The 22,597-nt window shown below is 38.3% G+C and overlaps 1 protein-coding gene across 3 annotated transcripts in view; it reads left to right on the top strand.

Annotated features, from left to right (window-relative positions):
• Lamp2 (lysosome associated membrane protein 2) overlaps positions 1 to 22,597 on the top strand; it is a 51,577-nt gene that overhangs the window by 23,060 nt on the left and 5,920 nt on the right. For 2 of the 3 annotated variants that reach the window (XM_090326461.1, XM_090326462.1), the window contains exons 4-8: positions 836 to 985; positions 2,414 to 2,601; positions 5,980 to 6,102; positions 12,913 to 12,976; positions 13,526 to 13,690. In XM_090326461.1, the coding sequence (XP_090182587.1) occupies positions 836 to 985; positions 2,414 to 2,601; positions 5,980 to 6,102; positions 12,913 to 12,976; positions 13,526 to 13,690 (690 nt within the window). Of the gene's footprint in view, positions 1 to 835; positions 986 to 2,413; positions 2,602 to 5,979; positions 6,103 to 12,912; positions 12,977 to 13,525; positions 13,691 to 15,933; positions 16,128 to 22,597 lie in introns of those variants that run through there. The other variant, XM_090326463.1, reaches the window with a different exon arrangement.

Genomic DNA, 22,597 nt, shown 5'->3' with positions numbered 1-22,597 from the left:
AAATAACAGCTCTTCTCCTTAGCCCTCTTTATTCTTTATTCTATCTATCTATCTATCTATCTATCTATCTATCTATCTATCTATCTATCTATCTTTGCTGGTCCTTGGGCTTGAACTCAGTGCTGAGATACTTTTCCTGAACTTTTTATTTTTCTCTCAAGGTTAACACTCTACCACTTGAGGCATACATCTATTTCCAGGTTTTTGGTAGCTTATTGAAGAGTCTTACAGACTTTCCTGCCTGGGCTGACTTCAAACATGGATCCTCAAGTCTTAGCCTCCTCCTGAGTAGCTAGGATTACAGGGATAGTCTGGAGAGTCGCATTGTCCCCGCACTGCCTTTTTTTGTCAGTCATGTGGCTTGAACTTGGAGCTTGGGTTCTGTCTGAGCTCATTTGTTCAAGGCAGTTCTCTACCAGTTTGAGCCACAGATCCACTTCTAGTTTTATTTTTCAGTAGTTAATTGTAGTTCATTGGAGATATGAGTCTCACAGGGACTTTTCTGATTGGACTTAAAACCTCAATCAATCTCAGCCTCCTAATTAGTTAGGATTATAGGCATGAGCCACCACTGCCTGGCAATACCCTTTATCTTAAGCAAGCTGATGATTACATTTTCCGTGAATAGATTTTTTTGGTATAATTTTTTATTGTAATTAATAGAAGGGTTACATTAAATTCGCCAGATAGTAGGTGCATTACTTCACAAACGTTGATACCCCTTCTCATGTTTTTGTCCCCATTTCTCTCCCCCCACCCCCTCCTCACAAACATTTCTATTTGTAATTTTTTTTCTCTTTTCTTGGAAACAACCATTGTTATTCTTGTTTTATAGGAAGTGTGACTGTTGATCACCCTGTGACAATCAAAGTTCCATTAAATGACAACTTCAGGTGTAATAGTGTATTAACTGTACCAGTTGATGAAGTTCAGGAGCGATATTGGGATATTCTTGTACAACCTTTTGGCAAAAAGAGCAAAAATGGTGAGTACTTAAAGTATATATTTCTATACTTGGATCTTACTTTAAGGGTAGAGCATACCAGGTAGCATTCATCGAGGTCATTATCAAACTGTTTTTTTAAATAAATGTATGTATTTTAGGGTGGTTTTTTTTGTGCTAGTCCTTGAGCTTGAAGAACTCAGGGCTTGGGCATTGTCCCTGAGCTTTTATGCTCAAGTTAATACTCTACCACTTTAGTCACATCTCTACTACTGGTTTTTTGGGTGTTTAATTGGAGATATTAGCTTCATGAATTTTCCAGCCTGAGCTGAAATGCCTGTGATTTGCTATAGAAGTAATATGAACCAAAAGGATCATTTGTTTTAAAAATCCTTTAATGATTCTTTTTTGGTGGTACTGGGATTTGAACTCAAGGTTTGGTACTTGTTTGGCAGGAGCATTACGTCTTGAGTCATACCTGTAACTCTTTTTGATTGTGTTACTTTTCAGATAGAGTCTCTTTTTTTCCCCAAGCTGGCTTGGACCTTGACCTCCTAATTATGCTTCCTGCATAGCTGGGTACCCAACTTTTTATTAGTTGAGATTGAATCTCATAAAACTGCTTGGTGACACTGGCCTTGAAGTGAGATCCTCCCAGTCTCCACCTCCTGAATAGATAGGATTACAGGCAAGATGCACCATGACCATGGTGGTTTCTAAGCGTATTTTCTAGAAAACAGTGTTTTATAGTAGGTACACTTGGTAGGGATTAACTATTTTCAGATTACTTCTGATTTTTGAATTGGAGGCAGATGAGATCTTTGGTAATAATGGCATTGATGAGTCTGGAAGAGATGAGTGTGTAACCCTGTATTTGTAGCTAAAACCGTTGGATGTGACTTTTTAATTTTAATTTCAATTTTTTTGTCAGTTGTGGGGCTTGAACTCTGTGCCTAGGTGCTGTCCCTGAGTTCTTCAGCTCAAGGCTAGTGCTCTGCCACTTTGAGCCACAGCACCACTTCCAGTTTTCTAGTGGTTAATTTGAGATAAGAGTCTCATGGACTTGTATTTTCTTGCCTGGGCTGGCTTCAAACTGCAATCCTCAGATCTCAGCCTTCTAGAAGAGTAGCTAGGATTATAGACATAAGCCACAGGTGCTCGGCAATTTTTATTATTATTTTTTAATCTTTAATTGTGCAATTCAACATGTCAGTGATGAGTACAATGCATCTTGATCCATATCGCTCTTTCCATCATTCTCTTGCAACCCCATGGATATATCTTAAGTTTATCTGCTGTGACAGGATTTGTAGAGATTACAAGGCTATGCACCAACAAGCTGTACCTTTCTCCTCATTAACTCTCTTGGATTTCTAACTATGAGAACTATTTTGTACCATTTTCCTCTTCCCTGGCCTCATGAATTAAGAAAAAGACCACCTCCATTTATTTTGTCCTTGGTTGTTTTAGAATTTTTATGTGATGAAGATAAAATTTCCACAACAATAGCACCCATCATCATTCACACCACTGTGCCATCTCCTACAATGCCTACTCCAAAGGGAAACCCAGCGGTGGGAAACTATACCATTACTAATGTCAATGGCACTTGTCTACTGGCTACCATGGGGCTGCAACTGAACATCACTCAAGACAAGGTATGGTCATCTGTTTTTTTCTTAAATGAGTAAATATGAATGTTTTTAGCATTTTAAAAGTTGTTTTGCTTTTCTTGGTCGTAGGACTTAAAGCCTGGACACTGTCCCTGAGTGTTATTAGTATTTTTAGTATTATGAATATTATTATTATCTAAACATTACTGTAAAGGTGATGTGCAGAGTGGTTACATTTACATAAGTCAGGGAATGTGTACATTTCTTTTTGAACAGTGTTACTCCCTTCTTCATTTTCACCCAGGTTTTTCCCCCTCTGAACCTCCTCCCTTGTAAGTTGTATAGTTCATTTTCAACACAGTGTCTGTGAGTATCACTACTAAATTAGTTCACTCTCTGTCCCATTGTTTCTGTGCTTTCCCTTCACTTCCCCCAACGTCAGATAAACTTACATTGGAATGTGACTATAAATCTATAAGCAAACATACTTGATCGTAAAAGACAAAAAATTACACTTGGATATGATTAATGAAACAGGACTGTAAACATTGACACAATGACACCAAAGGAGGATATTCTTAGGAGAGGTTCATAAGGACTCAATAGCCATGTGCATTGCTCATATAAAATGATGCTTATTGAAATGAAGTCTAAGAAATGGAAACAAGAGGTTTCTCTTTTTAAAATTGTACTGCTTGTGGTTCTTTTTTTCTCTTTCTTTCTTGTTTTCTTCTATGCCTGACTTTTTGCTCAAGGCTAGCCCTCTACCAATTTGAGCCATAGCTCCACTTCTGGTTTCAGGTGGTTAATTGAAGATAATAGTCTCACAGACTTTCCTGCCAGGGCTGGCTTCAAATCATGATCCTCTGATGTTAACCTGTGTCATTAGCTAGGATTACAGGCATGAGCCACCAGCTTCTGGCTTTTCTTGGTGGGGGAGGCTGGTGTTCAACCTTGAACTCAAGGCATCATACTCTTTTTTTTTGCCAGTCATGGGGCTTTTACTCAGGGCCTGAGCACTGTCCTTGGGCTTTCTCAAGGCTAGCACTCTACCACGTGAGCCACAGCACCACTTCCAGCTTTTTCTATGTATGTGGTATCGAGGAATCAAACCCAGATCTTTGTGTATGCTAGGCAGACATTCTACCACTTGAACCACAGTATCATTTCTGACTTTTTGATGGTTAACTGGAGATATGAGACTTATAAACCTTCCTGCTCATGCTAGCTTCAAACCTCAATCCTCAGGTCTCAGGCTCCTGATTAGCTAGGATAACAAGTGTGAGCCACCATCACCCAGCTCTGTATTTATTTTTATTTTTTTGTGCTGGTTCTGGGGCTTGAACTCAGGGCCTGGATGCTGTTCCTGAACTTCTTTTGCTCCTGAACGTCTTTTGCTCAAGGCTAGCATTATACTACTTGAGCCACAGCTTTATTTCCACCTTTTAGATGGTTCACTAGAGTTAAGATTTTCACAGACTTTCCTGCCCAGGCTGATTTTGGAGCAAAATCCTTAGAACTGAGCTTCCTGAGTAGCTAGGATTATAGGCATGAGCCACTGGTACCCAGCCACTTTTAAATTTTTTAGTAATAAAACAAATTCTTTTTGCCAGTCCTGGAGCTTGAACTCGGCCTGGGCACTATCCTTGGACACTTTTTTCTCAAGGCTAGTGTTCTACCACATAAGCCACGGCGCCACTTCTGGCTTTATCTAAGTATGTGGAACTGAGGAATTGAACCCAGGGCCTTATATATGCTAGGCAAGCAATCTACACTTGCAGCCCAGTAATAAGTTTTAATAGTATCATTTCTTTAAATAGTTTTACAGAGCAGTTCCGCCTGTCAGTTTATGTATACAGTCTATTTTGTGTGTGTGTGTGTGTGTGTGTGTGTGTGTGTGTGTGTGTGTGTGTGTGTGTGTGTGTGTGTGTCATGGTCATGGGGCTTGAACCCTGTGCCTGGGCTCTGTCACTGAGTTCTTCAGTTCAAGGCTATCGCCCTACCCCTGGAGCCGCAGCTCCACTTCTAGTTTTTTAGAGGTTAATTGGAGGTAAGAGTCTCAGTGACTTTTGTGCCCAGACTGGCTTTGAATTGTGATCCTCAGATCTCAGCCTCTTAAGTAGCTAGGATTACAGGCATGAACTACCAGTGCCCAGCCTATCTCAACCCTCACTATCTGCCCAAGTCCTTTAAAATTTTCCTCTAAATACTGTGGATCTCATCATCCCAGCCTTGCCAAATATCTCAACAAGACTAGCTCCTTCACAGTTGGTTGTGAAAACACGCCGTGGGTTGATGTGCAGAACAGTGTAGCTATTTGTTTTTCCAGTTAGTTGATGACTCATATCACAGACAGGCTCAATTACTCCATGGCTCTTCCAGATGCAGTTTTCCACTGGGGCTCTAGAGGGAGTGCCAATAAATAAATACCAGTTCTACAATCCTATGATTGAAAATAGACAGATGGCTCTCATGCTCTGTAAAAATATGTGTTTTCATTTGGCTCATTACTGAGGAAGCTTCCCTCTTGTTTTTGTCATTGTTTAAGTTGTATGACTCAGCTTGAAGACCTATGCCAAGTTTGTTTGAAAGTAAAGACATCATGATTTAAGTATACAAACAGATTTTGTTCTGAACCAGAGTTGGTCTTTAATTCGAATATAATGCTTTCTGTTGCTTTTTATTTTCTTCCAGTAGAGGACTGAACTCAGGGACTGGATTCTGTCCCTGAGTTTTTTTACTCAAGGCTAATGTTCTACCCCTTGAGCCACAGCTCTACTTGTAGCTTTATTTGTGTGATTAATTGAAGCCAAGAGTCTTATGGCCTGTCCTACCTGGTCTGGCTTCGAATGGCAATCCTCATATTTCAGCCTCCTGCGTAGCTAGGATTTTAGGCATAAACCACCAGTGCTAGGCTCTATTGTCTTTTTGTTTTCCTTTCCTTTTTTTTTGCCAGTCCTGAGGTTTGAACTCAGGGCCTGGGCATTGACTTTGGGCTTTCTCAAAGCTAACATTCCATCATTTGAGTCACAGAAATCACTTCTAGCTTTTTCTGAAAGGTACTAAGGAATCAAACCCAGGTCTTTGTACATGCTAGACAAACATCTACCACTAGGCCATGCTGCCAGTCCTTCTTTTTGTTTTTCTTTTAGTTCTAGTTTGGGGGCTTGAACTTAGGCCTGGGCACTGTCCCTGAAGATTTTTTTTTGTCTTTTTGCTGGGGAATAGTACTCTACCACTTGAGACACGGCTCTACTTTTGACTTTTTGGTGGTTAATTAGAAGATAAATTTCTCAGGGACTTTCCTCCCTAAGCTGCCTTCAAACTACCAACCTCGGATCTCAGCCTTCGGAATAGATAGTATTTATTTGTGTTGCAATTTATAGCTTATCTCTCTCTTCTCTCACTCTTTTCCCCTTACAGAGTCCTTTCATTATTAATATCAACCCCAATGTAACTAACTTCACTGGCAGTTGTCATCCTCAAACAGCTCAACTTAGACTGAACAACAGCATCATTAAGTATCTTGACTTTGTCTTTGCCACGGTGAGTAACACATATTTCCAAAGTTAGGGTCATTCTCTGAGAATCATATTGGAAAGTCTAAATGGTGATGTGTCTTTATGGGGACTATATTTATTTTTGTTTCAATACAACTGAATTATAAGGATAGTCCCATGGCCCTAGTTATCTTTCAGTCTACTTGGTGGTCTCTGGGCTAGACTCTTGAATTAATAATCACCAAGAATGGCCACTATCATTTATATAGATGCTATGGTAGGAGTAAGAATTAATTTACATAAAAACCAGAAAACTATTTGTGTAATCTCTGCATAAATAAGTAAATCCTGTGATGGATCTTTTTCTTTTTCATTTTTTTGTCGGTTTTGGGGCTGTGTGCTATCCCTGAGCTTTTCAGCTCGAGGATATTGCCCTACCCCCTTGAGGCACGTGCCACTTCTGGTTTTCTAGTGGTTAATTGAAGATAAGAGTCTCAGTCTTTAGTGCATGGGCTCGCTTTGAACTTTGATCCTCAGATCTCAGCCTTCTGAGTAGCTAGGATTACAGGCATGGGCCACCACACTTGGCTGACCTTTTTCTTTAGTATTGGCTAGACAGCGCTCATTTTTGTCTACTATATTTTAAGCCATTTGTTGCTAATATTTTTGTAATGGTGGTATTGATAATAACCACTAACATAGTCAATATAGTACACTATACATAGTATACATATGTACATTATATATACTATATATATACACTATGTATGTATGTATATTACATATACATACATATATTCCATGTCTCGTATATAACTATACCATATATACTGTGTGTAGTATACTATGTATCCATATTATACATAGTATATATATATTATGAGTTTTTTGGTCCATTGTGGGGCGTGAATGCAGGGCTTGGGTACTGTCCTGGAGGGTTTTTTTTTGTCACTTGCGGGGCTTAAACTCTGGGCCTAGGCATTGTCCCTGAGCTTTTCAGCTCAAGGCTACTGCTTTACCACTTAAGCCACAGTGCCACTTCTGGTTTTCTGATGGTAAATTGGAGATAGCATTTCACAGCTTTCCTTTCATGACCACGGTGGGTTTGTTGTTGTTTTGTTTTTGCCAGTCCTGGGGCTTGAACTCAGGACTTTAGTGCTGTCCTTGGGCTTTCTCAAGGCTAGAGCTCTACCACTTGAGCCATAGCACCATTTCTAGCTTTTTTGTATGTATGTGGTACTGAGGAATCGAACCCAGGGTTTCATGCATGCTAGGCAAACATTCTACCACTAGGCCAAACTCCCAGCCCGACCACACTGAGTTTGAACTACAATCCTCAGATTTTAGCCTCCTGAGTAGCTAGAATTACAGATATGAGGGTTTTATTTTGTTTTCATTTTTGTTTTTGTTTGTTTTGCTCAAGGCTAGCACTGTGCCACTTGAGCCACAGCATCACTTTCGTTTTCTGGTGGTAAATTAGAGATAAGAGTCCTATAAACTTTCTTGCCCAGGCTGGCTTCAACCCACAATCCTCAAATATTAGCCTCCTTGAGTAGATGGGATAACAGATGTGAGCCACCATTGCCCAGTTTATGTATTGTTTATGTAGTACATATACTACATGTTGTTTCTGTAGATCCTGATTCTATCGATTTAAGTAACCTTGGATCACAAAGATACTAAACGAAGAAGGGAAAGGAGTGCGGCTTACTGGTAGAGTTCTTGTCTAGTATGTGTAAGGCCCTATGTTTGATCCTCAACACCCCCCAATAATTGCATTTCCGATAAACACGATAGACTGTTGTTCTTGTCATTAATCCCTAAGCAGTAGCATTAATTATGCCATGTTGATGAGTTAAAGAACACAAGATATGTATGAGTCATAGACAAATATTACAGTAGTTCATAAAAGGCAGATAAGCATCCTTAGTGGGTCCTGGAACCAATCCTCTTGAGGATCGAAGGGTTGACAACTTACTATATCTACACAATAGGTAAGTTCATATACTACTTTATTAAATCACACTTAGTTGCAATGCTGCTTTGAGGTTTTTTGTTCATGCTTATATCAAAAGCTGAACCCTAAACAGAAGATCCTACTTATTCTACTTCTTGCTAGCATAAATTAATTACTAAGGACTTTTATTTGCACTTTCTCAGAAACAATGACTAGCTTTAGACATTTTTTTTTTTGTGCTAGTCCTGGGACTTGAACCTCAGGGTCTGGGCACTGTCATTAAGCTTCTTTTTTTATTGCTCCAATTCTGGCTTTTTGGTAGTTAATTGGAGAAAAGAGTCTCATATTGACTTTCCTACCTGGTTGACTTTGAACCATGATTCTTAGATCTTAGCCTCCTGAGTAGCTAGGAATATAGTTGTGAGCCACTAGCATACAGCAGCTTTATAATTTTTGGTAAGTGGATGTATGTCTGTATATATTATAGAAAATAGGATGGATGAATAGTAGAGAGTGACAGTTGAAGAAAAATATTGAATGACCAGCAAGTTTGCAAACTATGAGCTATTGTATAGTTAGGTAAAAGCAAGTACTGCTTTTCAATCAGGTCACTGTATTTAAGGATGGGGAAACATCTTAACATTTGAAATATTAGAGAGTAGACATGGCCAGCAAAGGTGCTATACTTCTGTAATTATGCAGAAGAATAATGAGTTTAAGGCAAAAAACAACAACAAAAAAACTAGCCAGGCGTTGTGACTCACACACCTGTAATCCTAGATACACAGGAGGCTAAGATCTCAGGATGGAGGTTCAAAGTCAGCCCAGATACTAAAGTCCGTGAGACTCTTATCTCCAGTGAACCACTAGAAAACCGGAAGTGGCGCTGTGACTCAAGGGATAGTGTGGTAGCCTTGAGCTGAAGAGCTCAGGGACAGTGTCCAGGCCCAGAGTTCAAGCCCCATGACTGACAAAACAACAACACTGTACAACTTTTATTTTACATGGATTTTTTTCTCTATCATGTGGCTTGAATTCAAGGCCTGGGCATTGTCCCGAGCTTTTTTCTCAAGGAAAGTGCTCTACTACTTGAGTCACAACTCCATTTTCAGCTTGTTTTGGTGATTAATTGGAGATAAGAGTCTCAAGGACTTTCTTGCCCAGGCTTCTTTTGAATTGTGATCCTCCAGTGTTAGCCTCTCCAGTAGTTTAAATGACATCTACTATAAAATTAGTAGCTCGTCGGGAGTTTAGCCTAGTGGTAGAGTGCTTGCCTAGCATGCACGAAGACCCAGGTTCGATTCCTCAGTACCACATACATAGAAAAAAGCTGGAAGTGGTGCTGAGGCTCAAGTGGTAGAGCTCTGGCCTTGAGAAAGTCCAAGGACAGTGCTCAGGCCCTGAGTTCAAGCCCAGGACTGGCAAAAAAAAATAGTAGCTCATTTCATTATGAAAAATGTCAGCACAATTTGCCACAGTGGCACATTTTGCCATTTAAAATAGCCAAGTATGTAGAAATCTGGATTCCTACACTCAAAGTCATTGTACTGGCATGTGTAGCTTTTAAGAACTTTGTAGGAAACAGTTATAAATTGCTACTGTTTTTGGTTAAACTTATTACTCTATACTTAAGATACTAAATTTCCATTCTAAATGCACAGTATATTATAGTGGCACATCACTCAACAATTCAGAAAAGACAGATTTATGTGTTTTGTTTACTTCTGTCAGTACTAGAGTTTCAACTCAGGGCTTCACTCTTGCTTAGCTTTTTCACTTGAGGCTAGTCCTCTACCACTTGAACTACACATCTAGTTCTGACTTTTTGCTGGCTAATTGGAGATAAGAATCACAGACTTTCCTTCCTGGGCTCTCTTTGAATTGTAATCTTCAGCCTCCTGAGTAGCTAGGGTTAAAGGTATAAGCCACCAGCACCTGACTCTACCCTTTTCTTCTTTAAACAAAGGTTAATTTTTATAGCATAAATGATTTGACACATGACAATGATAATACATGCCCATACTTGTTACAAGGGAACTTCTTTTAAGATCTACAAAGCTTAAAATATACATTCTGTTTTTCAAAGTCTGAATGACATGCTTAAGAATCACTACAATATTAATAGTAACCCTAGCAACTATAACTTAGTGATTCACTGCCAGTAAAATTCAAATGTTGCACAGGTAACAAGTGTAACAAAACAAGATTTTTTTTTGCGTCATAGGGCTTGAACTCTGGGCCTGGGCATTGTCTCTGAGCTCTTCAGCTGAAGGCTATCACTTGAGTCACAGCGCCACTTCTGGTTGAACCGTGACCACAGATCTCAGCTTCCTAAGTAGCTAGGATTATAGGTGTGAGCCACTACGCCCAGCTTTAAAACAAGATCTTTGATAGACCACTCTGACATCTAGGCAAGATCTACAGTGCAACCACTGTCAGAATCCTGTCTCATTATCTAATAACTCCCAAATGGAAGCATACAGAACATGAATTAGAAAGGCTATATTTTTAGGAAACCCACAGTTTAGTGGTCAGAATAGAAATCTATAAATACTTGCCATTTTTGTGGAAGTCATGACAGCAACATCAGGCTTGTAAACTTCATTCTTGACTTGTGAAAGGTACATACAGATTGGGATGGCCAGACATTCACACATGTTGTAAGAGAATAAGAGGTTGGGCTGGGGTTGTGGCTCAAAGAGTAGAGCACCAGTATTGTAAGCACAGATCCTAACATAAAACACCAGCATTTTTTTTAAAGGAGAGGTTAATTCTAGCTGGAAGAGAGTCAGGAAGTTTCAAAGGAAAAGATCACTCAAGCCTTCAAGGACAGGTCAGATTTGTACACAGGCAAATCAGTAAAGGAAAATGTAGAGGTCATTGTTGGCTACAAGAACTTAAAACCAAGTAGCAAAGTGATGCATGTAGCCATGTTTAATGAATGCATGGAAATGTCATTGAGATAAATGATAGAGAGCCTTGAATGCAGAGGGATAATTTGATGAGGTGTCAAGTCCTCCTTTATGTTTCTGCCAGAACTTTTTTTTCCAGTGTGTCCTCATTTTTATTCCTTTTTGCTTTGGATTGCCTCCCGCCGGCTTACCTCTTGCCTGGACCATTTAAACAGCTTCCCCCATAATCTCAATTTTTATCTCCCTCATTTAGTTTTTCTTTTTCTTTTTTCTTTTTAAATTGTATTTTATTGCCAGGGAGATGTATAGAGGGGTTACAGTTTCATTTGTCAGGTAGTGGGTACATTTCTTCTTGAACACTGATACCCCTTCTCATGTTTTTCTCCCACTTCTCCTCCCCCCTACTCCCCCCTTAGTTTTTCTTATAGGAAGTTTTTTCCTCAGCAGCTTTCAGTGGTTCACTTTGGCCAACAAGGTCCCATGGCAGGGTAGTTTGAGCTGCACAACCCCCACGGAGGGCAGCCTACAACTGCAGCTTCTTTTACCTTATTTTTTGTGGATCATAGGGCTTGAACTCATCCTGGGCACTGTCCCTGATCTCTTCAGCTCAAGGCTACTATCCTAACCCTGGGCCTGGGTATTGTCCCTGAGCTCTTCAGCTCGAGGCTACCTCCCTACCCTTGAGCCAAGCCCCACTTCCCATTTTCTAGAGGTTAATTGGAGATAAGAGTCTCAGGTCCTTTTATGCCAGGCTGGTTTTGAAACTTAATCCTCAGATCTCAGCCTCCTGAGTAGCTAGGGTTACAGGCATGAGCCACTGTGGCTGGCTTTTCTTTTGCTCTTTGTGAACTCTACATTCATTGTTCACCCTGATTTCTGTGCGCATCTTGCAAAGTAGGAGAGAAGCAGCTAGACTCCTGAGGTTTTCCTAAAAGAATAACACAAACAAAAAGAGATAATAGCATTGAATAGGAAAGGTAGAGCTAGAAGACAAAATCTGGGAGCCTGATGAAGAAGATACTATGATTTACATTAGAGGTATTATGAACTCAGCAGGGGACAGGAGGAATAAAATAAAGAGTTAAATCAAAATGCAATGGGGGCCGGGAGTTTGGCCTAGTGGTTAAAGTGCTTGCCTAGCATGCATGAAGACCCGAGTTCGATTCCTCAGTACCACATACATAGAAAAAAGCCAGAAGTGGTGCTGAGGCTCAAGTGGTAGAGTTCTAGCCTTGAGAAAATCCAAGGACAATGCTCAGGCCCTGAGCTCAAGCCCAGGACTGGCCAAAAAAAAAACCAAAAAACAAAAAGAAAAAGCTCAAGGACAGTGCTCAGGCCCTGAGTTCAAGCCCCAGGACTGGCAAAAAAAATGCAATGGAAAGTGCCACTTCAAGTGTGACAAGTGTTTGGTGCTAGTTAGTGGCTTGCCTCTGTAATCCTAGCTACTTTGCTGGATGAGATTGGGAGGACTGCAGTTGGAGGGCAGCCCCTTTTCAGCTCATAGCCAGGTACAGTGATATACACACCTGTCATTCCAGTCTTATGGGAGGGTGAGATTGACAGGACTGAAGTATAAGATGGGCTTGGGCAGGATAATCCAAGAAACTCCATCTCCAAGAGGGAGAGAAGTTGGATGAGGTGGCACATGTCTGTCATGCAGACAATGAGGAGAAGCCCAGAGGAGATGGTTCAGGCAATAGATAGGTGGGAAGCAAAACCTATCCTCAAAACAATCAGCCAAAAAGAAGGGAAAGAAGCATAGTTCAAGTGGTAGAGTGCCTGCCTAGCCAGTGTTGAGACCTGAGTTCAAACCCTAGTACTGCCAAAACAATGACAAAGTTTAGTAGCAGTTTATTTGGTTAGCTCAGGCCTAATGCCTAGCTCCTCTTCTGAGCCGCTAATACTAGATTGCTTTTCTTCTTTAGATTGTAACTATCTTTAGACATTTGTGATATGCTGTTAACTGGGAAATCTTTTTTACACATAGAAAAATGGAAACCGATTCTATCTGAAGGAAGTGAATGCCAGCATATCTCTGACTAATGGCTCTGGTAAGCAAAGCACTGTCCTGGGGGTAGAATGAGGAGTGTGGGTTATACCAAAAGTGGAACTATAATTAGTCCATTACCAGATAGTGCCCTTACTTAATCAGACAGAAAATACTATATATATATATAGATAGATATAGATATAGATATCTATCTATATATATATCACGATAGAGAGTCTGTAACATGGGGACAAAGGATGTTACATAAAAAGTATGCTGTGGCTATAGTTTAAAACTGTGGTATTCTATCTTTGGAGTAATCCATCCTTTCAAAGTATGGTGGGAAATAGTTAATGGTGGATTTTTAGATTAGAAACAGCTATGGAAAGAGAAGGGCAAATTGCAGCTATAGTGAGGCATAGCTGTAATTCCAGCACTTGAGAGGCTGACACAGGAAGATCCTACTGTCAACGCCAGCCTAGGTTAGATAGCTATTTCCAAGTAATCCTGGGATATTATATAGTAAGGCCTTGTCTCAAAAAAAGTGGGGGGACTCACTTTTTTATTTTGAGAGGATTAAAAGTTACTGATCTTTTTTTTTTCTGTGAAGATTTCAGCATTGCAAATAACAACCTTAGCTACTGGGATGCCCCACTGGGAAGTTCTTATATGTGCAACAAAGAGCAGACTCTGTCAGTGTCTGAAATATTTCAGATAAATACCTTTAATCTCAGGATCCAACCTTTCAATGTGAAGGAAGGAAAGTATTCTACAGGTAAGAATCAAATAGACCTTATTAAGAATTTATGTTCTGTTGACCAAGAGATGGCTTTGAAATAGAAAAATACAAACTCACCTCCTGACTCTGATGTTTAGTTCTCATAGCATGTTGTACATTGTGTAACTATATTTGGCTTATTGTTTTGCTCAAGCTTCAAGCTAGATGTAGTTTTCAAGTCTGAAACTCATTTGGAGCATTAAGCTGAGCTTATGTAAGGCATAAGATGCTCTCCCTAGGTTTGAGTGTGGGGAGAGGATGGCACTTGAAACCTCAGCTTTGAGCATTTTACATTTGCCTTCTTGGGGCCATCTTCTTACTGGCAAATGTTCATACCTGACTGAAAGCAGTTTGGTCTGATTTGTTATGAAACATGATAAAAGAGTGCCCGCAAAGCCTCAAATCTCATTACCTATGGTTTTGACAAAATGATCTGGAGATTTCCCCAAGCATGTGTCAGTGTGGATGAGGCTTTTGGAATATCTCCTCTGCACTAATGATAGAATCTATCAGATTTTAATGAAAACTGTGTGGGGCTCATTATAGTGTGATCATGTGAATGGCATATAAGAAAAAGGAAAGAGTGTACAAAATTCCTTAAGTGTCAGATCCTTTTAAAGTAATTACTTAAAATTGGAGGTTTGTGGATCACAAATCTTGCTGAGCAAAGCCAATCTAGTCATCTACATCCTTTTAAACAATTAATTCTATGGTTTGGAAGGAAATGTAGTTTTGTTTCAAAGTGAATGAAGTGAATGTGTTATGAGCCATCCATCTGCTTCTGCAGAGGTGGTGAATACCTAATTCTGCTTTGGTTAGGCCAAAGTAAACTAGGCTCTCCACTTTTTCTCTTGAGACTGGTCAATTTAATCACAACATGAAAAGTCATTTCGCTTTTGTTGATTTTGTTTATGAACGCTAGTTATTTTGGTCCTTTGAGAGATTTATTTTGGAATTCATCTAATTTCTCTATATCATAACCTTAATTTTAGGTCCAGATTTATGTTTAGAATTGAAAATCATATGCGGTATTGTTACCAGCTCAGGCCTAATGCATCTCATCAGCTGTAGTAGAGCTCTATCTTTGTCTAGTTTGAAATTGTGCTTTTTATGTACACAGAATTTAAGATGTTCCCCACAGTAATTTATAACATTTAATACTGATATTGGCTGCATAATCTATTTGTGGAACTAGGCTCTTGGTTATGAGTATCTATAAATAGAATGCCAGGTAATACTTGAATGTATTTGGGGAGGAAATAGAATCACAACAAGGCAGAAGTGTGTTGATAGAATTTTACTGGATCATTCTGCACACTCTCTAGAAACATAAAAAAGTAGCTCTTGTGCGCTGTCAGCCTGGTCTAGAGTAATAAGAAATTTAGTAAACACATTCAAATTAAGAAGAAATCCCTGTTCCTTCACTCTTATAGCCACTCTTAAGTTCCTTGACTCTTCTGCATCAGGGATCTGCAAACGTTTTTGGAAAAATCCCAAACAGGGAGTCAAAAAACAGAGAGTCTCTGTCAAAAAATGTTTAATTCTGCTATTGTTATATATAGAACCAGCTATAGGTAATACATAAAGAAATGAATGTGGCTGAGTTCTAATAAAAACTTTATTTATGGATTCTGAACTTCTGTGCAACTTATATATGTGCAAGTTATATGTTATAATATATCCTCTTCTCCCACTCCAATCATTTGAAAAAAATGTTATTTTTTTATTTTAAACTCTTTGGCAAGGTTTAGCACATAAACTGACCTTCTCTATAAAGAAATTTCAAAACCAGCCTGACTACCCAATTGCATAATGCTATAATGCTTCCATTGTCACTAGAGACATTTTTTTTTCTACTGATGAAAGCCTGATTTAGCATTAGGGAAATAGGCTCAATTAGATAAATACTCTTCATTTTGATAAATATGCTATTTTGGAATAGACTTGAAATATAAACAAACACAAGCATACATACATATGCCTATATATATCATGTAATACAGTATATATTTATAGCTTTATCTATGAATATATCTTTTATATATACACCAACATAAATGAAAGGATGATTACAGTTTAAGATTTTTAGACTAGTCCATAGTTTTCTACAGCTTTATCCAAAAAATATACCTGTTGAAATTGATTTTATATAAGAACATTTCTGACTTTTAAATCAACATCTCTTACTTTTGGAAATTTCTTATACTCACTATTTATTACACACTTTTTCTCACCTACAGCCCAGGAGTGTTCGCTGGATGATGACACCATTCTAATACCAATTATAGTTGGTGCTGGTCTTTCAGGCTTGATTATCGTTATAGTGATTGCTTACCTAATTGGCAGAAGAAAAAGCTATGCTGGATATCAGACTCTGTAACACTAATCCATTCATGATGTCTGTTACAAAAAATAAAGCAAGTACAAGTACAAACATGTAATAATGTTCAATTTAAGGTACATTTAGTTTTAGTAGTACTCTTAAAAATGGGTGGTATGGGAGATTTCAACCTGAAGCAAAAAATATATATATTTAAAACTATAAACTACAAATTAGGCCTCAACCATGGTGTCAATGGCCTCAATTTTGGTGTCCTCAACCATGGAATGTAACAGAGTTCTATAACAAAGTCATGTGCAAAGTTACCTAGATTATCAATTCTATTTTACTGTCTTGAATTAGGATTCAGTGTTTTGTCTTCACCTGTATGTTCTAAATAGAAATACACAAGAAAAAATATTTTATGTGTGTTCCAGCACCAGGCTTTGAGTTCTTCTATGGCTTTTTCACTCATGGCTGGGAGCTTTACCAATTGAGCAACACCTCCAGTCTGGCATTTTTCTGATTAATTGGGAGATAGTCTTACAAACTTTTTTTCTGCCTGAGTTGGCAAGATTTCAAGTGTGAGCAAACAGTAGTCTGCCAACAAAATAATTTTTTAAAAGATTTTTCCCTGCATGACATTGAGTTGGGACAATATATTCTATAATGGGTTTGTACTTGTTCTTTTTGCAGTTTGGGGGATTTTGTTTGCAGGTTAATTTAGCTACTTTGTCTTGCTGCATATTTGATCTAGGAAGGAGATGCTAGTATATTTGTTCAGGGCCTAGTAAGTAGTAGTATGTTCTTCCTAATGAATTCTTTTCTCTTGTGTTTTAAATACACTTGTTTTTAATGTTGCTGTAACAGCAAAAGATAGAGAAGATTTTTTAAAGTTTAGAATAAATGTTTAACTTACTACTTAATCTGCTTTTTTTGTTTGTTTAAAAAATGGGTATTCCAGTCTTTTCAATTGCTAGCTACAACACGATTCCAACTAGGCATTTCAATCTATATTTTAGATGCTTTTGAGATAATTGCTAGACAGTGCCAATGGAGGGCATTATTCTTTTGTGCCTGTATATTGGCCTCTGCAGACAGCACTCAAATTAATGCAGCTTTCTCTTTAACTTTCCTGTCTTCCTTGTTGGTGGTAATGTAATTTTTCCTCTTCTTTTTCTTAAGAAATGCTAGTATATCCGAGAACCTAGATAAGAAGTGCACTTACACTCAGAAAATAATTTGCATCTAATCCAAAAGACTTAGTTTTTCCTTTATCCATTAAAATGTTACTCATTTCTAGATGGCGTTGATTGCTGCAGCATTTACTAATTTGCCTTTCACATTTAAATTGTTCTGGTCTAATCAAAACTTATATCGTTATTGTTCATTATGATAGAGGCATTATTAATTCATGTATTTTGTATTCAACTTAGTATTCAGAGAGATGCACCAGTTGTCCATTTACTGAGTGTGCAATCTCTAATGCTTATATAAAAAAGCAAACTGCTTCAGCTTAATAGCACAGGACCTGTTCCTTGTAGTTTCTAGGAGATCTTTTACATGCATATATATTTATACACACATACATCTCTATACATATATGCATATACTATATATATACACATACAGGTATAGCTGAACAAACATTAAAAATATTAACTTTCAGCTATACGTGGCAGGTTCTTAGGTAATTTGAGGAGGACAGATTGAATGTCTCCTATTTACCTGAAAATGAGGAATTATCTGGTTTCAAAGTTTGGGTATTGAATGAATGTGTCAAGACACACGTACACCCACGATGTGCATATATCCATAGGAGATTGCATGCTAGGTGTATACATAACTGTCTTTTGAGCTATTTTGGAATAAGTACTATTTGATTCATTGAAATTTGCTGTCTCTTTAGCCTAAAAACTTATTAGTCCAGACTGTATTCTTCACTGATTCTCTCCTAGAGCTTCATTGAGCTGCATCAATAGTTTCAAAACATTTCTTAGAAACCAAATCTAAACCTGGATATTACAAATTACTTTCATTTAAACTATGTTTCAGTGTAAAATGATTAATCTTATAAGCATTGATTATGCTTTTATGAACATTGGCCTTAGGTGTTTCAAATGAATCAAAACAGAGTAGCTTTTTTTTTTTAAGAAATATTAGAACTATAAGTGACTGGCACTGGCTTAAGGCTGTTAATGTTTCTAAAAGTTTCTACATTTAGATTATAAATCCAATACATATTAAAGTACTATTAAGCACTGTTTTATAGAAAAATATGACGAGTGAATATTTTTGTATTTTACATGGGCCAGTTTATATACTGATATTTACACTATTATTGCCTGTAACCACATGCTTTTTGTACCTTTTGTAAATTTTTTGCTTTATTTTTACTGAGTTCACACCTTAATGGTAACACTCTATTTCATTTCAGGTCTTTTTTCATGTTTTAGCATCTGTATGAAATAACTGGTCCATGTAAATACCTTTCATGTTTTTTCTCTCAAATGTTTAAGCCGCTAGTTGATGTATGATCTCTCTTTTTAGATACTCGCCTGTCTTGTTTGCTCAACATTGCTTCTAAAACAATAAAGATTCTTTTTGTTTCTTAAGGAAATTTGCTCACATTTTTTCCTATTGGTTAAATTTAAGATTTTATGTGCTACATAGTGGAAATTTCTTTCAAAAGTGAAAACTTGGGCCAGAAGTGTGGCCTAGTGGTAGAGTGCTTGCCTAGCATGCATGAAGACCTAGGTTCAATTACTTGGAACCACATACACAGAAAAAGCCAGAAGTGATGCTGTGGCTCAAATGGTAGAGTGCTAGCCTTGAACAAAAAGTGTCCAAGGACAATGCCCAGGCCCTTAGTTCAAGCTCCAGGACTGGCAATAAAAAAGTAAAAACTTTAGAAATGCTTAGAAGGTAGTTATTACCAGAATGTTTTCTGAATTATGTAGGCCTCAACTGATACTAGGTTGACTGTAGTCTAAGAAACACTAGGGAAGTATATATTTTCCCATCACGACAGGATTTCATTTAACAGGTTTGGGGTGAGGGGGGGAGGGAGGGGAGAAGGAGGGAGGGAGGGAGGGGGAGAGAGAGAGAGAGAAAGAGAGGGGGGGGGGAGGGAGGGAGGATACCTAGCCAGTGAGGGAAACTATGATCTGGAATATTTATTTCAGGGCTGGTAGCATGGCTCAGTGGAATCACATCAACTCAGGATATTATAGTCTCTTTATATGCTTTCTCACCTTGTAAGTTAAGGCTGCTATTTAATGTGCACATGTACACTGCAGACATCCATATGACACTGTTGATGTGACCAAAGGAGAATGTGTCCAGTGTATTTCTTAGATTACTGTAAAATGCTTAAACTTTATGCTGTTAAGTGTGACTCAAGAAATAGAGTCCTTATCGACCAAGAATAAGGCCCTTCATTCAAACCCCAGTACTGCAGAGTCAAATAGTGGAACTTCTAATTTCTACTTAGTTTCTCAGTCCCTTTAGTACTCCACACAAGAAAACTTAAAAACCTTAGCAGTGATTTTCCTCCTCTGTGTTACCCAGTTAAGCAATGTAAACGTACTTAGCCATTATGTCTCCCAATGTTACTACTAGCTACCATGTGCTTTGGCAGGTTGCTTGACTTCTAGGGTCTCAGTTCTAGGTTCTGGCGGCTTTAAAATCCTGTTCTTTTTTTTTTTTGGCCAGTCCTGGGGCTTGAACTCAGGGTCTTGGCACTGTCCTTTCTCTAGGCTAGAGCTCTACTACTTGAGCCACAACACCACTTCTGGCTTTTCTATGTATGTGGTACCGAGGAATTCAACTCCAGTCTGTGCATGCTAAGCAAGCACTCTACTACTAGGCCAGACTCCCGGCCCTTGTTAATTCTTATATTTTTTAATGATAACTTCTATTTCACAGAAGACTTAACACACATTTGAATATTTTCAGAAAGAATCTGGTAAAAAAAAAGCTGTTGTATATCAAGAGCATACATTGCATTCAGTGTAGCATGCATCATCTTAAATTTTTTGCATGTTTTATACTTCATGATTCTTTTTCTTGTTGGTCATGGGGCTTGAACTCAGGGCCTGGCACTGTCTCTGAGCTTTTTCTGCTCCAGGCTAGCACTCTACTGATTTGAGTCACAGTACCACTTTCCCTCTTGGTTCATTAGGGATAAGAGTCTCATTGGCTTTCTTGCCCAGGCTGGCTTTCACCTGTGATTCTCCGATCTCAGCTTCCTGTGTAAGATTAGGATTACAGGTGAGAGCCACCATGCCAAACCCAAAGAAAAATCTTAATATTTTTCTGTGTGTTCACAAATGAGATTTCATTAATTTATCTTCGTAATTCTTTTCCCTTATTTTTTTTTTGGGGGGGGGGGCTGGTCTTGGTGCTTGAATTTGGGGCCTGGGCTCTTTCCCTGACCTTTTTTCAAGGCTAGTGCTCTAGCACTTAAGCCCACAGCTTTACTTCTTTTTCCTCATTTTAAAAATTAGTGTTAACTGGGCCGGGAGTTTGGCCTAGTGGTTAAAGTGCTTGCCTAGCATGCATGAAGACCCGGGTTCGATTCCTCGGTACCACATATATGGAAAAAAGCCGGAAGTGGTGCTGAGGCTCAAGTGGTAGAGCTCTAGCCTTGAGAAAGTCCAAGGACAGGGCTCAGGCCCTGAGCTCAAGCCCAGGACTGGCAAAAAAAAAATTAGTGTTAACTTGTACAGGGAATTTCAGATCATGTATATATATTATATTTTATATGCATATATTATATATTTTATATGCATATATTACATATATATAGCCTTAATTAGACTCACCTCTTCCATCACTCTTCTTCACCATCCTTATTCCTTCTCAAACCAATCTCAGTGAACTTCATTGTTCCATTTTCACGTGAGTAATCATTTTGGAGAGTTAAGTGTATGTCTCAGCTTTCCAACTTTTAGGCTGAAAATTATCTTTAAAAATTTCTGAACTGAAAATTGAGGATTAACAGTATTTAATTTTTTTTGGTATTAATCCTGGAGCTTGAACTCAAGGCATGGGCACTGTTTTGAGCTTTTATGCTCAAGGCTAGCACTTTACCAATTGTTCCACAGCTCCACTTCTGGCTGTTTTAGTGGTTAATTGAAGATAAGAGTCTCACAGACTTTCCTGCCTGGACTGACTTTGAGCCATGATCCTCAGATGTCGGCTTCCTGAGTAGCTAGGAGTGAGCCACCAGCACCCAGCTTTAACAGTATTTTAAATCTATATGAAATTTTCCAATGAAATTTCTGTAGTCATGAAACGTCTTAATCTTTAAAAAATACATCATTACATTTAAAAACTGTATCTGACTTTGTTACCTTGTATGTTGTATATATGTTATTACTTCTGAAGGTGTACTTCAGTGGTAGAACACTTGCCTACCATATGTGATCCTCAAGTCTATGAAAAATAAGACATAAATGCATGTTTCCTTTCTCCAGAAATAATTTCCTTATGGTAGGTATTATATGTACATTGGACAAATAGATCAGGTCAAAATGACTTACACAATGAGCATTTTGTTTCTTTAGGATACAATCCCATTAAAACGGACTATTTTACGACAATTTCTTTCCATTACATAAAGAATTTTAAAGGATGGATTCATAAAATCAATAGTTATTATAAATTAATATTTCACATACTAATTGAGAGCATTTTAAGTAAGTGACAGCATCTAGAAACATCTTTGTATTAGTGGAATTGCCTTTTTGATCTACTCTGGGAATATTTGTCTTATGTGAAAGCCTTATTGGCAGTATTTATGAAAGTCATTTCAGTACTAGGTCAAATACCCAATTTGGGAAAGAGGACTATGAGTCTGTTGCCAGAATAAGAAATTAATCTACTAATGAATTTTTTAAAATCCAAGACATATTAAATTCAAGGCATAATACTTTATGGTACGTGTCACCAAATAGTTTATTGGCTGTGTGGTAATTTGGGAAATTGAAGGGGATGAGCTAACTGGGGACTTTTAACACCATCTATTCACAACTCACATCTGGCAACTGTAGCTATCTGGACTCTTAATAGAACTAAGTTTTAAAAGTTAATTGAACTGGCAGCCAAACTCAATGTCAAAAACTATAAATGCCAGGGTTGCATCTTTTGTTCTCAGTTATTGCCCCAGAGGCTGAGGCAATAAAAGAAAACAAACATACAAACAAAACCAAGCTTGGCCCATTTCTTTAGTGTAAGCACCACTAGAATGGCTTCATAGCCTGTCCATTCTGGTTTTCAATATAATTTCAATAAGCCTAATTGTCTGATTGATTGATCTCTGGTAGATTGCAAGCCAAGAAGAGAAATAGAATGATGAGAGGTAGGGAATGGGAATAGAAATGGCAGTTGAACATCCTTGCAGGTGTGTGTCCATCCATCTGTACCATTCCTTTTTTCCAGTGTCATAGGAAGCTCTCTTGGTCAGGGCTTTTGGAATCTCCTCCCTCCTGCTTCAGCTTACCATTTACTAATGGCTATTTTCCTCATCCTATATTCATCTAAGTCTCATTCTATAAGCATATATGTGTTCCAAAAAGTGG

The sequence above is a fragment of the Megascapheus bottae genome, chromosome X, assembly GCF_031878675.1.
Source record: "Megascapheus bottae isolate mThoBot1 chromosome X, mThoBot2.hap1, whole genome shotgun sequence".
Taxonomy (NCBI): domain Eukaryota; kingdom Metazoa; phylum Chordata; class Mammalia; order Rodentia; family Geomyidae; genus Megascapheus; species Megascapheus bottae.
This window is presented reverse-complemented; position numbering and strand designations above follow the sequence as displayed.